The sequence below is a fragment of the Vicia villosa genome, linkage group LG2 (genome assembly GCF_029867415.1).
Source record: "Vicia villosa cultivar HV-30 ecotype Madison, WI linkage group LG2, Vvil1.0, whole genome shotgun sequence".
NCBI classification, from domain to species: domain Eukaryota; kingdom Viridiplantae; phylum Streptophyta; class Magnoliopsida; order Fabales; family Fabaceae; genus Vicia; species Vicia villosa.
In genome coordinates this window covers 11401992-11422036 of record NC_081181.1, presented here as the reverse complement: position 1 = coordinate 11422036, position 20045 = coordinate 11401992, and the positions used below count along the sequence as shown (strand labels likewise).

Here is a 20045-nt window from a genome sequence, read left to right as displayed (position 1 = left end):
TCTGGAACATTACGACAACAATCCTCTTTGCAAACTTGCAGCTGAATCTCTTCCGAGACGTAAAGCTACTCAACTGACATCTTCGCAGTACACCAGTAGAGCTGACACATCGCAACTTTCCAATTTCCTTCTCTTACAATAACTGTCAATTACCTCTAATCATCTTCATTCAAGATGTTCCAACTCAAAAACCAGTCAGGTCTTAATTCCAAGTCACCTTCTCTTCGGGAAACAACAAACTCCAACAACGCTTGCACTGTTGCCAACAACATCCTACCGAATCAATCTTCTTACAACTGAAACATAACCGAGAAGCGAAGCTTCTCCCCCACTTGTTTCAATTCAACACCTGCAACAAACAACCAAGTACCGACATTGATTCACTTACATGTCGCGTACCAAGGAATAAAATGCCGACAATATACAACTGTCGCGCAACTCAACTGACTCAACAATTGGCCGGACAGACCGACCTGCTCTGATACCACTATTGTAACACCCCTCTAATACCCCGCGACAATTAACAAAATTAAATCAGAGTAAACATGCAAAGGGTGTCACAATTCAAAAACTAAAAGAAAACACACGTTCGGCATATGTCATGCATTCACTGAAACGTCTGAATTATAACTCATTAGATAAAAATCATGTTTACACAGCGGAATCAAATCATCAAGTCAACATTACATCGTTAATGTATCAGACTTCAAATAAAATAAACAATAGAGCTATAATCGAAACTCAAAACATCGCGTTCCCAGTGTTACATCTATCAGAGCATGACACCGACACAACAACTAAACCGACTTATGAGCTAATCCTCACCAAGTCGAAAACAGCTATCCTCAATCTGAAAATATCAACAGTAAGGGTGAGTCTCATCACAGTTAACAAATGTTATTGCATCTTAAATAACAACGCATCATAGTTATATTATTCACCCAATTTCAACATATTCAGATTATCAGGAACATCCATCGTTTACACAAACATCAACAGAACACATCTTTCACACAGACAATCATACTCAACATTAATTCAACAAAACAAGCAATCAACACATCATCAATATTTATAACACGGGAATACTCCCAATCATGTTATAAAAGTATGCATATGTATGAACTGACACTATGCATGTGGTACCAAACATCACCAGTGGAAATCATCCACCGACCGATCTATCATCATCCAGATACGGCCCTGCCAGCACAAATTCCACACAATGGGAATTCTGCCTTTCACTGAATCCTCTCATCATCTAGGATTCAGCCGTCGTCAATGTTTATGAATGCATGCAAACATATATATATATATATATATATATATATATATATATATATATATATATATATATATATATATATATATATATATATATATATATAACATACTTGACCCAACACTATAACCATCTTTTTCCAATTAAATTCTACAAATCACCAATAATTCTAATTATAAATTAAATTTCCATTTAAATTAAAAATTAAAATATACGGGTGTTACAATGAAACCATGGAACACTTGATGTTTAACTACAAAGGGACTGTGAAGATTTGGTCCACTATTCTGAATTGGATGGATATCAATGAGGATTGTAGAATTGAGTTCAATTGGATCAAAAGGAAAACTAGTGGGAAAGGTTGGAAAATGGGATTACTTAAAGCTACAGTAGCTGAAGTTTTTTACGGAATATGGATGCATAGGAATAGTAAGATTTTTTGGGCAGTGGGTGGCTACAGAGACCAACGGGCTATCATTAGAAATATTATAGATGCTACTGTCTATAGAGGGTGGATGAAACCTAAATATAGGAATCATATAGTTAACATACTGATGTAAATAGATGTTCAATTTATGTGGCTGTTTTAAGCTTGTGCTTGTAATTGTTCACTTTGGAATAAATAAAATCTTTTATTTCAAAAAAAGATACAAAATATCCTCCAGATGAAGCACCTAAAGCCACAAGAAGAATTTTTCAAGCTTTCTCTCACTAATCCGTCATTCTAGAATATTTTTAACTATCAACAATCAACTACCAACTATCTAGCCATTATTATAAGATACCGCCATTCTACTTAATATACTCTTTCCTTTTTTCAAAATTTTCAAAGCAAAAAGGTCAATAGTGTCTCTTCATAATCAACCAAATATTTCAACCTTTTCCTCAAATTCTCCTATCGCCACATGTATTGTCCATTTGTTTAAACAATGTCCCACTTTATCTAATCATTTCCTTCTCTCTCAAAACAACTCTCTCTTTCTCAAAATACAAAACAATTCTCTCTCTCTCTCTCTCTCCATTTTCTTTCTTCTCCTCTCTCTTTGCCTCGAAACCCTAGCATCGTAGAAGACGAAGAAGCAAACTCGTAAATTCCATAAACTCATACCAACAAAAACCATTGCCTCTGATTCTATGGTATGGTAGAAACTCATCTTCATCCCTTCCAAATCTTTCACTTTATCCATCTGGTCATTTTTGGTAATTCTTTTAACGGGTAATCTTAACAGAGCCGAATTTTTTTAACAATCATTTAAACAATAGCATGAATATTTTATATACACTCATTTTCTCCGAAAAAACTAATGGATTTGCACAATATCTATTTTTGTTTGTAGGTGATTGACAACACGAGAAGCAACCCGACGGGTTGGGATGGATTGGCTAGCATTGAGTCACATCCCTCTATACTTTGTATCTATCTTTCACTATTCAACTAAGATTAATGTTTTTGGATCTGTTTTCTCTTCCTCTCTCTCAAAAAGATTTTCAATATTTTTTCAAAGCAAGTCTAATAAGGTTAATGTTCTTAGATCTATTTTCTTTTCCACTCTCTTTCAAAAGAGTATTTTTTTCCAAAGTAGATCTAATATATTATGGTGTTATTTTTCTCTCTTTTGTCAAAAGCACTTTTATTGTGTTTCTATTTCACTTTGATGTTTGATGTTTTGAGCTTTGTTCTTTCATTGCTGAACACAAAATTACTAGCTCAAAGTTATTCATGATTTACAGTATTTTGATAATATGTATATACATCAAGTGGTAAACTCTTGGATAAATCAATGTCTTCAACATTTACTTATTTTGAAAAGTAGGAATAGTTATATTTTTTAATGAGTAATGCTATTCTTACACTTAAAACTTACACCAATACTTACACCAAACACTGTTCACCGTATTTATACGGTGAACAGTGTTTTTTAAAATAAAATAATAATATTTATAAAAAATATTTTTTATTTTAAAAATTACGAACGATATTGTTCATGTACGGACATGCATTAACCAACTTCATTACTGCATTAACCAAGTTTTTACACAGCATTAACCAAGTTTGATGACTGTTAAAAATTATTTTTAACACCTGGATGTTGCATTAATCCACTAATCACACAAGATTACAATGGTTTTCCACTTAGACAACTTCTAAGTCTTCTAGAGTATACTGATCACAACCTGATCACTCTAGGAACAAACTGCTTAGATACCCTCTAAGACTTTCTAGAGTATTCTGATCAACAACCTGATCACTCTAGTTCTTACAAATTAATGTAAACAAATTCTTTTAAGAGTTACAATGCTTCTTATAAAGCTATTATCACAACTGTGATTTTCTCTTAAGTTTAAGCTTAATCTCACTAATATATTACAACAGTAAAGTAGTGAAGTTGAAGATGAAGTTTGAGAGCTTTTTGAATTTGACAGCGTTTCTGTATATTTGCGCAAGTGTTGTATTCAGCTTCTCATCAGAACTTCTATTTATAGGCGTTTAAGAAGATGACCGTTGGGAGCATTTAATGCTTTGCGTAATCCGTACAACATTGCATTTAATGTTTCACTCTTTTGTCAACTACCTCGAGCCTTGCTTTCGCTGTGTCTACTGACTTTGCCTTTAATAGCTACTAACGTTCCTTTTGTCAGTCAGCGTAGCCTGCCATCTTGTACTTGCTTCTGATCTGATGTTTGTGTAAACAACGTTTGAATATCATCAGAGTCAAACAGCTTGGTGCAGAGCATCTTTTTGTCTTCTGACCTTGAAGTGCTTCTTAGCGTGATACCGTGAGAACTTCAGTGCTTCTGCTTCTGATCTCAAGTCCTTCTGATGCTTCCATAGACCATGTTCTGATTCTACTTGACCATCTTCTGATGTCTTGCCAGACCATGTTCTGATATTGCATGCTGAACCTTCTGAGTCAGTGCTTCTTGCGCTGATTTTGTGCATACTCTTTATATAATTCCTGAAATGGAAATTGCATAGTATTAGAGTACCACATTATCTCATACAAAATTCATATACATTGTTATCATCAAAACTAAGAATATTGATCAGAACAAATCTTGTTCTAACAATACCAACAAAAACCATTGCCTCTGATTCTATGGTATGGTAGAAACTCATCTTCATCCCTTCCAAATCTTTCACTTTATCCATCTGGTCATTTTTGGTAATTTTTTTAACGGGTAATCTTAACAGAACCGAACTTTTTTAACAATCATTTAAACAATAGCATGAATATTTTATATACACTCATTTTCTCTGAAAAAACTAATGAATTTGCACAATATCTATTTTTGTTTGTACGCAACAGACGGCATGAGAAGCAACCTGACGGGTTGGGATGGATTGGCTAGCATCGAGTCACATCCCTCTATATTTTGTATCTATCTCTCACTATTCAATTAAGGTTAATGTTTTTTAGATCTGTTTTCTCTTCCTCACTCTCCAAAAGATTTTTAATATTTTTTCAAAGCAAGTCTAATAAGGTTAAAGAGTTCTTAGATCTATTTTCTTTTCCACTCTCTTTCAAAAGAGTACTTTTTCCAAAATAGATCTAATATATTATGGTGTTATTTTTATTTAGCAAGATCATTTGATTTGAACACAAAGGTTTGGACTCACTTGATAATGTTAATGCGATTTTAGTTCTACTATATGCCTCTTTTAAAAAAGGATACTTTTTCTTTCTCTTTTGTCAAAAGCACTTTTATTGTGTTTCTATTTCACTTTGATGTTTGATGCTTTGAGCTTTGTTCTTTCATTGCTGAACACAAAATTACTAGCTCAAAGTTATTCATGATTTACAGTATTTTGATAATATGTATATACATTAAGTGATAAACTCTTAGATAAATCAATCTCTTCAACATTTCCTTATTTTGTCAAGTAGGAATAGTTCTATTTTTTAATCTAGTATAAATGTTATATGATTTGATTATCTTTTCTTGGCCTACTTTTAGAATAATATTCAAAGTGTACTTTTAGAATTTCATAAGTTTACTACACTCATTTATGAAGGCTCTCAGAGTAAATGACATATGAGCTTACGCAAAAACATCACAGTCCATTGACCTAAGAATGAGTTACATCATCTATATATAATATATCAATGTTTATCAGATCCATAACCATTGCATAATATTCATTCACAGCAAATATCGCTATGGCTACTTCACTTCCGCTTCAGGACAGAGTGGCAATCGTCACCGGCTCCTCCCGCGGGATCGGCAAAGAGATCGCACTTCATCTAGCTTCACTCGGCGCCAGACTACTCATCAACTACACCTCCAACTCAGACCTCGCTGACTCAGTCGCAACTCAGATCAACGCAAACCAACCCACTCCACGAGCCATAACCGTCCGTGCTGACGTGTCAGATCCAGAGTCCGTTAAGTCTCTCTTCGACTCCGCCGAAGAAGCCTTCAACTCGCCCGTTCACATTCTCGTCAACTCAGCCGGTGTCCTCGATGTACATCTACCAAGCATAGCAAACACAACAGACGAATCCTTCGATCGCATCATGAACGTGAACGCAAAAGGAGCGTTTCTCTGTGCGAGAGAAGCGGCGAACAGACTAAAACGCGGCGGCGGAGGGAGGATCATACTTCTGACGACGTCACTAGCAGCGGCTTTTAAGCCAGGTTACGGTGCGTACACGGCATCGAAGGCGGCAGTGGAAGCGATGACAAAGATTCTAGCTAAAGAGTTGAAGGGGACGGGGATTACAGCGAATTGCATGGCGCCGGGACCTGTTGCGACGGAGTTGTTCTTAGAAGGGAAGACGGAGGAGACGGTGAAGATGATTGCGGAAGGGAATCCTTTTGGTAGAATTGGTGAGACCAAAGATATTTCCCCTGTTGTTGGATTTTTAGCCTCTGATTCTGCTGAATGGGTCAATGGTCAAATTATTCTTGTCAATGGTGGCTATGTTTAGTTTTTTGGCCACTGAATGGGTCAATGTAGTGCTACAATAGTAAGATCCTCTATTACTTGTTTTTCATAATCATAGAAATATTCCACAACCGTGACTGCGTCATTATTAACCATAGACTGAGACAATACCGACCGAAATCACAAAAGTCTTTACGGGACCGCAACCATTTTTTAAAACTCAGTTATGATGACCTAATAGCAAATTAATGTAACTATTCACTAGCAAATTGAAATTTTATGGAATTGAAGCTTTTGGATTTGGGATACCATTCTTTAAGTATTCTAACCGAATAGTTTTTAGTTGGTTTTTATTTATTACTCTTATTTATTTATGACTTGAATCTTTTGAACAATTTAAGTTAGCATGTTATATTGCCCACCCTTTTGTACATGATTATAGATTAAAAGGATGCAAGCAAGCAATCCTAATGAAAGATATTATGGTAAGCTAAAACTGTATTGTGAAGTTATTCAAATATCACATGGAAAATACAGACCATTGGTAGATTAATACCTGAACAAAATATCTCAGAACCTAGAATTAATATTGCACTTTAATTAAGATTGCATTGAAAACAAAATGTGAGTTAATCAAACATCCCAGCAGAATGTAGAAACCAACAAATGATATAGAAAACAAAATTGAGAATAATCTAATGTGGAAGATTTGATTTATTGTTAACTATAGAAAATGTAATGTGCGGTAACAAAAGCGAGAGCTCTAACTAACAAATAAATGAAAAATAACAGCAATATCTCAAGTCGCATGTTCCATATACCATAAATCAAGAGTAACCCATGAAGTCATCAATAGTAATAACTAATTCCTTAACCTATAGGCTGTAGCGGAGCACAACATCTACAAAGGTGATATCAAGCTCTCAACATAGACTTCTTGTGTCACCATTTCACTACGGATGTTGTTTTGAAATTTAGAAATCTTAAAAGTATTATTTATGGAATCATAAACAACCAAACTATTAATCCCTAACTCCGTACACTCCATCAACACTTTGTCATTCTCTGAAATATATAATGCTCTGTTATAGCCAGAAAAACCACATTCTACCGTGTGAGGAACAGTTAACAATTTAGTCCAAGAATTTTCATTTCCATATTCCTTCATAATCCAAACATCAGAAAACTTGACCTTCCGAGAGAGGAGAGACAAACAACCTCTCAATGTCCCTAAGGTAGTACTAGTATAAGAAGTTGTGAAATGCACATCGGGCAATGAAAGCTTTTGAGAGGTCTCTTTCTCCAAATCAAGAGAAACAATGTATTGCGCGCGACTATCAGACTCACGTGTCAACCAATTAACAGAGTCGTTCACGAATATTCCTGTTTTGACCATAGGAATGAGGTCAGGACCGAGCTATGAAGCACCGATACTTCAAAATCCCTGTCGTATCGTATCCGATACGCTCCGATACGCCGATACGCTCCGATACGCTGCCGATACGTATCGAAGGAGTATCGGAATTTTTTAAAAAAATAAAAAAATAAAAAAAAATCCGATACGGCTGCGATACGCTTCCGATACGTCCCGATACGTGATCTTCAATTTTTTTTGCAGATTTTATTTTTTTAATGACTCTTCGTTTATTTTTTTATTTTTTAATAGTCATTATTTATTTCCCTACTTAATTCTTTCCTAATATTTATATTCCAATAATTTTTTAAATCAATTTTTAATATCTTATTTAATTAAATTCATCATTATTCATCATTAGTTGGGACTTCCTATTAGGCATATTAGGCAATAGTTGCACGTTAAGATAAAAGTAATAGGCAATAACTATTAATAATAACTATGCTAAGTTTTCAATGCCAATAATATTGATCATTAGTGACTATTATTAGTGACTATTTATATGACTAACATTTTCCAACATTGATACTATACCAATATCTTAGATTTAATATTTTTTAGTAATATAGTTATGTATTGAAAGTTCTATTATGAAAGTGGTTTTGTTAGACTATAATTTAACTAAATATTTTATTTTAATCTTTATATGCGTATCTTAAACGTATCGTATCTTGTATTATTCAATTAGTAACGTATCGCCGTATCGGATACGTATCGTATCCGATACTCGTATCGTGTCCGTGCTTCATTGGGACCGAGGAAGTCCGGAATCCTTCTCCAATAATCAGTACCTAAAGTATGAACGTATACTTCTATTTTTCTACTCCAAGTTTCATTAAGAGCAATAATCTTATAATTATTGGTGAAACAATGATACCCTAAGGTATATGAGATGAATAATTGATATGGAAGTTTCAAAGGAGGCAACAACTTAAATTTTCTAATGGAAGGATTACACAAAACAGCTAAAGATTCATTTAGCTTAAAACATATGATGCCGTCACAGGTGGAAGCTCTATGACCATAGTTTTCTTTGTTAAGAATCCCTGTAACAGAATAGGTGAACTGTTTGACACGACGAGTAGTTGATCCGGAGGTGCAGATAGAGGAGATTGGATAATGACATACAACGAACTTCTTTGGATACACATTAGGGATTCGGGTGAGGTGGTGGCGGTTGTGGCTGGAGGTTGACAAGCGGAGGTGTTTCTTGGCGAAGTTTGAATCTTGGGAGATGAGATAATTCCATGATTTACAGACGCAGCGGAGTTGAAGAAGGTGTTTGACGGAGAGCCTGCACAGTATTTCTTCTACCAGATCGAACGGAAGATGCGGTGATGTTAGGGTTGGTTGGGGTTGTTTCCTCCGTCGAATAGGTAATGTTAGGGATGGTTGAGGTCGTTTCCTGTTTAGAGGCGGCGTCGTTTTGGTCTTAGCCATTGCTAACGGCGGTTGTATCAGAATCCTAATTCTGAGATTCAGAGTATACTAACCTTTTTATAAACTTATTTACTTTAAGAAAATATCTTATATTTAAATTCAAATACAAACTTATTCATACCATTTTAACTTTTTGAGTTGGGTAGATAAGAATTTACCAATTATATATGAGTCATGCTAACGAGTGCCTTTGAGATGTCCTTTAAAGATAATAAAAAAAATATTATTTATAAAAGTTAATTTTTCAATATCCAATGCATTAAATACACGTATTTTTTTAAAAAAATTATCACTTTAACCACTTAAAGAATGTCTAAAGGGCATTCGTTAGCATTTTTTTATATGTATTATATATGTATGGTTGAAATTTTTTGCCCTTTAAATTTTAACAACAATTTCATCCTATTTTTATTCATTTTAAATTTTAAAATTCAACCATATGTAAGTTCACTCGTATCATGTAAGTTTTGAACTTTTTTTACCAATAGCCAACTATTGAAATTAAGATACATCAATAATCATGTTTTGTAAAAAAATTACATAAATAATCAGGTTTCAAAAATAAAAAAGCATGCATGTCAGTTGAGATGGCGCATGCACTAATTTTAAAGAGGATAGCCAAATGGACTGAGACATGCATTGCATGCACCAAGTCAAATGGCGCATGCATGCATCCATCATGCATGATGAATATGCGCCATCTCAACTGACGTATGAGTGTATCTGCATTTTTTTAAATAATAAAAAACATTTAAAAATAAAAATAAAAACTAGTAATATTAATTTAAATAAACTATTATATAGTGGAAATGTAAATTACAGCAAGACCTAATTTTCCCGTCCCCATCCTCTCATAATAACTCATCCTCTATGAATTTTTTGTTATAGTTGGGTCAATGGCCCAGTGAAGTCAATGCGATATGAGTCCATGAAATTCGTCAGGTCAGCATATCTAAAAGACCCGCTTTCGAAAAGTCGAATACCCATGTTCTTAAAGTTTGGTCGTGGTGGTGGGAGTATAGGCTCGATGGGTGGCCGGTAGCACTGGTCGTTTAAATAAGTGGGGGCAAAAAGGAAATTAGTCTTGTAGAGTTTGGTAGTCATATGTGTAACACCCCTCTAATAACCCGCGACAATTAAATAATTATTAATCAGAGTAAACATGCAAGAGGTGTCACAATTCATAAAATGAAGAAAACACACGTCAGTATAAGTCATGCATTCACTGAAAACACCTGAGATCATAACTCATTAATCAATTCATGTTTTACACAGCGGAAATACTTCATCAAGTCAACATTCATCAACAATGTATCAGACTTCAAACATCATAGATAAATAGAGTCATAAACAAAACTCTAAAACAAAACAAAGCGTTCCCAGTGTTACATCTACCAGAGCATGACACCGACACAATACTAAAACCGACTTATGAGCTAATCCTCACCAAGTCACGCCGCTATCCTCAATCTGAAAATGACAACAAGTAAGGGTGAGTCTCATCACAGTTAACCAATGTTATTGCATCATAAATAATAACATATCATAGTTATATCATTCACCCAATTGTTTCATACTCAGACAATTTAATCATTCATACATCCACAGATAAACAAACAGTCAACATGTATCACCTATCATCATGCTATAAACAATTCATGCACATGTATGAAACTGACACTATGCATGTGGTACCAATCATCACCAGTGGAAATCATCCACCGACCGATCTATCATCATCCAGATACGGCCCTGCCAGCACAAATTCCACACAATGGGAATTCTGACCCTCGCTGAATCCTCTCATCATATAGGATTCAGCCCATGTTTATGAATGCATGCAACATATATATAACATACTTTCATCATCACCATTCTATGAGTAGCATCATCTATACTCATTTCATCATCATCATCATCAATACTAAGCATGTTCATATATACATTACATCATTCAATACAATCAATCATCAGTAAACCACAGAATCACATCGCAAGGTTTACACAGTCTAAAACAGCATACAAACAGGCCTACAAATCGAAAGTTACACATCATCGAACTTTCTAGAAAAATCACAAAACAGAAATTTCACATACAGGAAGCCATACGCGTATCATAGGGTCCATACGCGTCCATACGCGTATCCCCTTGCCTCATACGCGTATCATACGCATCTCAACAGAACCAAATCTTGCCTACAATCAACCTCATACGCGTATCAGTATAGCCATACGCGTATCACCAGAATAATTTTCCTCTTTCCAAATTCCCATACGCGTATGAGCATCCTCATACGCTCTCATACGCAAAACACCAGTACATGGTGTTTGGGACAGGGCAACTGCGTATCATACGCGTATAGCCCATTGGGAGTGTCCCCCATACGCGTATGACCCCATCCCATACGCGTATGGCACTGTTTCATACGCGAAACACCAGAAAATGCCCAGAACCTGCAGAATTCGTAACAGTCCAAAACCCATTCGTTTTTACTCATACCAGTCCACGATTTTGAGTCCAAAAACCAGAGGAAAGCACATCTAAACAGCATACGAATTCATCCATAACCATAGTATATGATTCCCTACCAATTCTATTCATCATACCCTAAATCTATCAGTTATTAGGGATTAACAGTTCAATTTTAATGATGAACACAGATGAATATTCAGAATATAGAATCAATGGATCAAATCATACTCCTAATCCATACTATCACCTATAATACGATAAAAGAGATTAAACGGAGAGTCTCCCCTTACCTCAGATATGATCTTGGTTCTTGGTCTCTCCCTCTACGGTTCTCCTTCACGTTCCTTGTTCCAACTTTTGTTCTCTCACGTTCTTTCTTTCCCAATTCTCCAATTCTAATTATTTTATGAAAATAATATTAAATTAGTAAGGCTTTACTGCACCACACCCCCCTCTTCTTACTAATCTCACACATGGCCCAAATGCCATTAACCATCATTTTCCTCTTATTTTCATAAAATCCATAATAATAATAATTATTAATCTAATATTCAAATTAAATTAAAAATTAACATTATACGGGTGTTACAATATGTGTGTTGGGCGATACGATGATGAGATGGTTGTGTTGTGTGTAAGTTAGGTTGGTTGGAGAATATTCTGCATGTTCGCCTAGGTCGGGGCTAAGGTGACCAGCGGATGAACTCACATGGGGTTGTTAGTTGTAAGGTATATATTTTTGGTTTTGAGTTTGAGTATGTGGTATTTGTTGGTCTTGGTATTAGTCGTGGTGATGTGGTTGGGTGCTTGTGGATCGATGTCGTTGTTGTGTTAGTTGAGTGGTGGAAGTGTGTTGGGTTTGATGTTAGGGGTGTATGTTTGTTGGTAATGTTGTTGTGTATTTGATGACAATGCAGCTCGAACGCGTGGGTCGATCAAATACCTCGGGTCGGACACAAACATTTGAGGTGCAGTAATCGATCTGTACTAACTCATATATTGAGTTGTGTGACACATTATTTGGTTCTCGGGTGCGACATGAAATTGTAGGACATAAAGTTCATGTCTCTTCCACATCCGACGCCATTCTAGAGCGTATTCTTTCGAATTGGCATAAGCCCATTGGACGTCGACTCTAAGGAGATGCCATGGTGACAAACACATTGGGTTGGCCGGAATTTCCTGATGCATGTCGAACTACATTTTGACCCAGTCACTGTATCCTCGACGTTGAACCGGATGGTCGCAGTTTTTGCAGTCTAAATTGCCGCATCATCGGGGTTGGGTTGATGGTCAAATCTCAAATATGGTCTCCAAATAAACTGCACAGAAAAAATTATTTTAAGAAGGGTTAAATGACTTTTGCTCCCCTTCCATATAGGCGTGTTTTGATTAACGCCCCCTTAAAAAAAAAATTGGCGCAGACCTCACAAAATATATTACCATCATTAAAGACCCTGTTCCATTTTTTTGGGTAAAAATACGTGGACAATAAAAAAATGCTGACTGTGCATATGTTGCACACGTGGCATTTATTATTATTATTATTATTTTTTTATAATTCCACGTGGAATTTTGAATTTTTTTTAATTTTTTTTAAAACTTTTTTTAAACTTTTTTTTTAATTTTTATATTTAATATTTCTTTTTATTTTATATAAATTTTTTTATAATTCCCCGTGGTTTTCTTACCCACTGGGAAAAATTCTAATTTTTCCCTCAGTTTCCGTAGATGCACATCCGAAAGCACCCCATATTTTAAAAAAATTGATTCCTTCTATAGATGCATCTACGAAAGTCGTATGGATAGACATTGTGTGGTCCATATTTTCCAAATGCTTCTATATATTTGGGGTTTCTAGGTTCGCATCACCCACAAACACAAACCTTAAACACAAACACAAAAATGTCTCGCATTAGGCCAGATGGATGTCACCGCCCAGATGTTCACTGACTATCAATGGGGCCTCGACGTCTATTTCTTGAACCGGAATATCGTAGAAGGAATGGACATGTCATTTTATCTCCCGTCAAACCCCCCGTGCCAGTGATGTTTTGGAATATTCATTCCAACGACCAACTCAAGAGGAATATCATGGCTTTTTAGAGGGGGAGTACAAACTCGGAGAAGAAATCAGAAGGATCCAGAGGCAAAAAACAAGGACTTTGCTTCCTTCCGGAGAAAAGGAACGTTGGTGGGTTGAAGTGAAAGACGATAGGGATTCCATTGAAATGATGCACGGAGCAGATGAAATTATTTTAACCATTGTAATTTCTTAGACCTCTTAGTTTGTTTAATTTTCTGTTTAAAATTTCGTTGTAGTATCTCCGTTGTAATATCTCTATTGTTTAATGAATCAATGCAATGTGTTTTTTATGGTTAAAAATGCTTTTGTTCTGGGTTCAAGCTTTATGTTTATGCTTTGTGAGGTCTTCCGCATGTCCATCTACTCTATAATGAATCAATGCAATTTTGATTTTTTCTTTTGCTTTACTATATACATATACCATCAAATTCTATTTTACACATCATCTATACATTTAAGTATTGTTATATTAAAAAAAATATATAAAATAAAAAGAAATATTAAATATAAAAAAATTTAAAAAAAATTTTAAACTTTTTTTTAAATTTAAAAAAATTCGAAATTCCACGTGGAATTATAAAAAAAATAAAAAATGAAAATAAATGTCACGAGTGCAACATATGCACAGTCAACATTTTTTATTGTCCATGTAGGCATTTTTTGCCAAAAAAAAATGGAACAGGGCCTTTAATGATGGTAATATATTGAGAATTTCTTCACCCACCTCCCAACCTTCTTGGCCACCTCCGGTGAATTTACCACAATACCCCTTGTTTCGGAAGTTCATTTCCGAAACTGTACTTTTTTTCTTGAAAAATGTGTTTTCGGAAATGAACTTCCGAAAACGTGTTTTTTTTAATATAAAATATTGATTTCGGAGATGAATCTCCGAAATAAAGTCACTTTTCAGAAAATGTGGTGTTTCGGAAGTTCATCTCCGAGCGCACCCCCCTTGGAGGAATTCGGAAATGCACTTCCGAAAATAGGTCTGGACAGAAGAAAATGAACAATTCGCTTTATTTAATCGGGTGAAAATTACAACGATAATATTACATAAAATTAAAGTTACATATTGTTAAACACGGGTAGGTGGGGATGAGAGAGTGGTGGGGAGAAAAAAAGGCTTCCAAATTTCAAAAGGTTTATTTATTATTTTAATAAAAATACGTACAACTGAAAGTAACAAATGACGGAGGAGGTGTAACCGGAGCCGAAACATATGACGGAGGAGGTGGATGTCCGGAGGAAGAAGACCCGGAGGTACGTCCACCGCGAGACAAAGGAGCCAATCAATGTAAGCTATAATTTATCATTATCATCAGGGGACGTCATTACAAAAAATTGGAAAAAAAATCTTATTATTTTTAATCTTGATTTTTTAGAAATGACCTCCCCAGATGATAATCATAAACTATAGCTTACATTGATTGGCTACTTTGTCTCGTGGTGGACGTATCTCCAGTTCTACTTCCTCCAGACATCCACCTCATCCGTCATATGTTCCGACCCCGGTTACCACTTCCAAAAACTAACATGATAAATCCAATACAAATACACTGTGCGATACAATCCGAAATCAGAACAAAATAAAACAAAAACATGTTATTCTGCCCGACGAGCGTTACAAAATACACATCAAACAAAAAAAAACACGTTATTCTTCCCGACGAGCGAACTCCTCCGAATGAAGATAATTATACCAATCCTCATCCCACTCAGTATCAGAACCATCAGCGTTGATCACGCCTGAAGGCTGCGAAGCAGAACCAGTCAAAAGTTTCTTCTTCTCCTTCTTCTCCTTCACCTCCTTCACCTCCTTCACCTCTTTCACCTCTTTCACCTCCTTCTTTGAAGAACCCTTTCTTCCCTTAGCGTCAGTCCTGCGTGCTGGTTGGTTGCCTGACATGTTCCTGTAAACAATTGAAATTGATTAATATGAGAGACAAAATAAAAAACAAAAAAATTTGAACTTCTGATATATTTCGGAAGTTCATTTCCGAAAACTGGGATGGAGGTGTTTTCGGAAATGAACTTCCGAAACACCCCTGCGATGCAATTTCCTGCAACTTCCATGGCAGACCCCTAAATCAACCTTCAAACCAAATCAAAATGCTTCTAAACAACCTAAATACTACTAACAACCTAGCCATATATCATTTATGCAATTAAAACCCTAAATAACATGCATTTGAATAATAGATCTAAAAATTTCAAAACTTACAAAGTGTTAGGATTGAGGGCTTTTGAATGTTGTTTAGCAGTGTGATTGGAGCCTTGATGCAGCTTTGGAATTCTGTTTGCACAAATTTTCGCCTCTGCCACTTTTTGTTTTGATTTAGGGTAAATGATTGGGGGAGGGGGAGTGTTTTGATAAATCTGCAGAAATCGCAGTATTTCGGAAATGAACTTCCGAAATAATTGTTTCGGAAATGAACTTCCGAAGTAAGTCAATTTTTTTTAAAATAACACGCTTTCGGAAATGAACTTCCGAAGCAGGGGTAGTTTTGGTTTTTCGCAGGAGGTGACCACCCATAGGGAGGTGGGTAAAGAAATTTTTAATATATTTTGTGAGGTCTGCACAAATTATTTTTTTTTTAAGGTGGGTAAATCAAAACACGCATATATGGCAGGGGACAAAAGTCATGTAACCGTTTTAAGAATGATAACTTTAAAAATAAATTATTTATAAGATGTATTATTTGGTGATAATACATCATTTGGTCTAATGTGATCCAAAAGACTGCGATAGAGACCCACATTTCATCTAGGACTTTTGCTGTAATCCATCCCTTGTACACAAAACCTAAAGCAAGGAAAGATAATACAAATTATTTACAGCTATTTAGAATAAAGTGAGAAAATTGAAAGAGTGTTATATACTTACTTTTTCGTATAGAGGAACATGAAAGTGTTGTTGTTGATGGGGAAAGGGACTCCATTCTCCACCAATTAGGGGTGTTCGAGGTTCGGTTTGAGAGAATTCGATATCCAAACCGATCAAAAATATATAGATTGGTTTGGATCGCATTTGCACATTTTTGCGATAAAGTCCAAACTGAACCAAACCAAAAAAATAACGAGCTAGTTTGGGTTGGATTGATCGGATACACTAAAATCAAATGTGTACAAATATTTTTTAAACATATCTAAATTACATCAACTAAATTTCAATAATAATATAAATTTTTTAATTTTTTCGTTTCTCCATATAGATTGTGAATGTCACAAATGGAAATTCATTTTTTTCCTTTTTGAGGTAGAATACTTTATAGTTTTTATGATAATTATGGTATAAATTATACAAATTAGTTATGGTTGGTTCGAGTAGACGGGCCCGCGGTAGAGTTTTGAAAATCCAATACCCTAACCAATTAACATCACATTTCATTGATTTTGTTTGGTTTTTGCTCGAACTAAAAAAATGCATGAATCAAAGACTATGATTTGATTTGGATTCTAATTTGGTTTGGATTTGCCCAAACCAATGAACACCCCTACCACCAACCCCATACTTAGAGAAAGAAAGCACATCCATAAAAAACAAAATTTGTGCATTTTTTCAACTAGTATTCAAATATCATTTCTTGTTATTTGAATATCACTGTATCATTCACAAACATGAATATGCAAGAAGAAATTAGATGAAGTGAGAAATGATTTTTCTAAGGAATTAAATGTGTTATAGTATGAATTGTAACATATACCTTAGATATGCTTTCATTGATTCAAACTTCTTGATCATCTTCGTTTGTGACATGAATGATATAACTTGGTTCATTTTCTTGTTTGAGAGCTTTTGTCATCATAAAAACTTATTCTTAGTACAATATGCATTTGCATAACACGAGTCTAATGACACCTTTTTTGCGATCCAAATCATTTAGGTCATCATGTTAACTCCCTTAACGATTCATCATGCCTGGCCCAAGTGGCTCTTTTAGATGCCATATCATTGTTAAGACCTTAACATATCATTGCTTATTTAGTCTTTGGTTTAAAATTATAATTTTTAATTTCAAGTTTTTAAATTTTACTATAGGCTAGTATCCAGCACAAGCAAATAAACATTTGGGGAGGAAAAAAACGTGTGACCCAAGATTCCACATAAAATGTATTCACAACCAAACTTTTACGATACTTTTATTTAAAATTAGATAAATTAATATAGAATGAAAAGTAAATAGTTAAGTTATACTAATTATATTAAATTGTCCTATTTATTGGAGGAGAATATGGAAATCAAATGGCCTATAAGTCATCCCCCTAAAAATCATTCTTAAAAACATTATTTTGAAAATAAGTGTTTTACAAATAAATGTACTGGTTACATACGCAAGAGAAAGACAACGGAGTTTTACAAAATGTATGATTGGATGAATATCGCATTTGAGTGGGTTCATCAGAAACCACAACAACAAAGAAAAATAAAATTGTTTAAACAATCAATTCAATAATTATCATGATTCAATTTTTACATAAAACTCAAACTGAGTTTGATTAATTGAATATTTAATCTACCATCAAGAGTTTATACAAACATAATCGTCGAAAAGAATATTTAAATAACTAGATCTATCACAAACCTAGACTTAAACAATAAATCACTATAAGTTGATAAAGTCTATCAACATATGATTCTAGAAAGTGATTAACCTTAAGTCATACAAATTTATACTGAAATGTAAAAGAGGGAGATAGAGATATTGTACAAAAGTGTTATATTGGTTCAACATGTTCATCCTTACTTTACGCTTACTATAGTCTTGAAAGGCTGACCACTGAAAATTCTTTTGGAATTCCACTATTTCACAAATTGATATACAGAGCTTTTGGTACAACGGATAATCTAGACGACACTAATACTTCAAAGCCAATTAACACTTAACCCAACACATGTCTAAATATGAATTTTTCTTCTGTTGTAGCTGAATATTTAAGCTACTTAATTCACAAGATTTTCACTTGAACTTAACTCAAATGACTTCCTTGACCAAATGATCAGCTCCAAGCTTCAGTTCCGTAGCAGTCTATACTCGACTCTATCAGTTCCTTGTCTGAGCCCTTGTTTTTATTAAGGATCTTGAAAACTGCCAACTTCTTTTCGCAACTACCTTTATTTGACATTACATAAGTCTTTAATGGAGCACAAAATAATCGTTTCCTGCTGAAAATCAATCTCCAAGCACCATAATCACAATATCAAACCTTCAACCTGATGCGCACAAAAAGCTTCACAAAAAAAATTATGTTCCCTAATGTACATTGAATCTACCCCTCACACTCAATCTTTAAACATAAGTATCACAACAATAGAGTTTCTTGGCTCAAAGCTGAATATGATCGACTATCATGAAGAAATTCACACAACTCTTAAACATGTCTAACTCAATCAGCATACTATGAAATTGTTTTATAGGTGTGAAAGAAAGAACACTCAAGGTTTTCTAAATTAGTGAAAGTATGGTTTGAGATTATTTTTAGAATATAAAACTGCACAACAATTCTATTCACTCATGACAATAATGATTTATACATGTGTTAGAGATAAGGTACAAAATATGTGAGAAAATTAACAATTAGTTCGTGCCAAAACTTACAACTATGATTTAAATTAGAGGAAAGAATAACTTGAATCAAGGTGATAAAATTAAGAAATCATTTGTTTGATTCGGATCATGATTTGAAACATGTGGTTTGAATCATAGTTGTTTTCAAAAGTTTGTTTGATTATGATTTGAATCATACACTATTGTGATTCGCATCAAAGTGTTCTTTGATTCGAAGCAAATTTTTTTGATTTGAATCATAAAGTTAATACTAAAATCCTGATTTCAAATTGAATTATTGATTCGAATCAACCATAGGCTTGATTCGAATCAAACTTCAAAAACTCATTGCTCATTGATTCGAATCAAACTTCAAAAACTCATTGCTCATCTATGATTCAAGACATACATATATTGACTTTGATCATCTTGCTCAAACTAAAAAACAAATTGTCATGGATTAAAATCTAATTAAGTGAGAGGTTAATAATCACATTACAACAAAATTAAAAATCAAATTACAAATTTAAAAAAAGTACATAACATCAAAATACAAATGAAATATTATAAAATACACTTTTACCAACCGAGCAATTTCACTATCAATAACATGTCCAAAAAACAATTACCTAGAACATGCAACATGAACTTTTAAAATATTTTTACATCATTTTAAACTAAAAAACGTGATGTTAAAAAACACATTAATTTAGCCCCAAAAAATTTTAATAATATTTTTTCAACCTAAACCAATAAACTCACAATAGATAGAGAAATAATAAGTGTAAGAAACTCCTTCAATAATTTCAAAACCTCTCGAAAGCATTCTCTATCTATTTAATTAGAGTCTCTTCATTCACCAGAGGAGCAACATACAAGACATCAAATAAGTTGTCAAAGAAATCCTTTTACTTTT

General features: G+C 34.3%; 3 protein-coding genes across 3 annotated transcripts; 1 reads left to right on the top strand and 2 right to left on the bottom strand.

Moving 5' to 3' along the window:
• The first annotated feature begins 5354 nt into the window (after positions 1 to 5354).
• LOC131645867 (NADPH-dependent aldehyde reductase-like protein, chloroplastic) lies at positions 5355 to 6301 on the top strand. The gene has a single exon (XM_058916066.1). The coding sequence runs from the start codon at positions 5443 to 5445 to the stop codon at positions 6211 to 6213; it is 771 nt and encodes a 256-aa protein (XP_058772049.1). The 5' UTR covers positions 5355 to 5442; the 3' UTR covers positions 6214 to 6301.
• Positions 6302 to 7071: 770 nt separating this feature from the next.
• LOC131648559 (F-box/kelch-repeat protein At3g23880-like) lies at positions 7072 to 7566 on the bottom strand. The gene has a single exon (XM_058918310.1). The coding sequence runs from the start codon at positions 7564 to 7566 to the stop codon at positions 7072 to 7074; it is 495 nt and encodes a 164-aa protein (XP_058774293.1).
• Positions 7567 to 8268: 702 nt separating this feature from the next.
• LOC131648558 (putative F-box protein At3g47150) lies at positions 8269 to 9024 on the bottom strand. The gene has a single exon (XM_058918309.1). It carries the CDS (start codon positions 9022 to 9024, stop codon positions 8269 to 8271), a length of 756 nt encoding a protein of 251 aa, XP_058774292.1.
• Between the last annotated feature and the right edge of the window lie 11021 nt (positions 9025 to 20045).

What these genes read in the sequence shown, in the direction of transcription:
- LOC131648559 (XM_058918310.1), bottom strand. Translation starts at nt 7,566, where the DNA reads ATGGTCAAAACAGGAATATTCGTGAACGACTCTGTTAATTGGTTGACA.
- LOC131648558 (XM_058918309.1), bottom strand. Translation starts at nt 9,024, where the DNA reads ATGGCTAAGACCAAAACGACGCCGCCTCTAAACAGGAAACGACCTCAA.
- LOC131645867 (XM_058916066.1), top strand. Translation starts at nt 5,443, where the DNA reads ATGGCTACTTCACTTCCGCTTCAGGACAGAGTGGCAATCGTCACCGGC.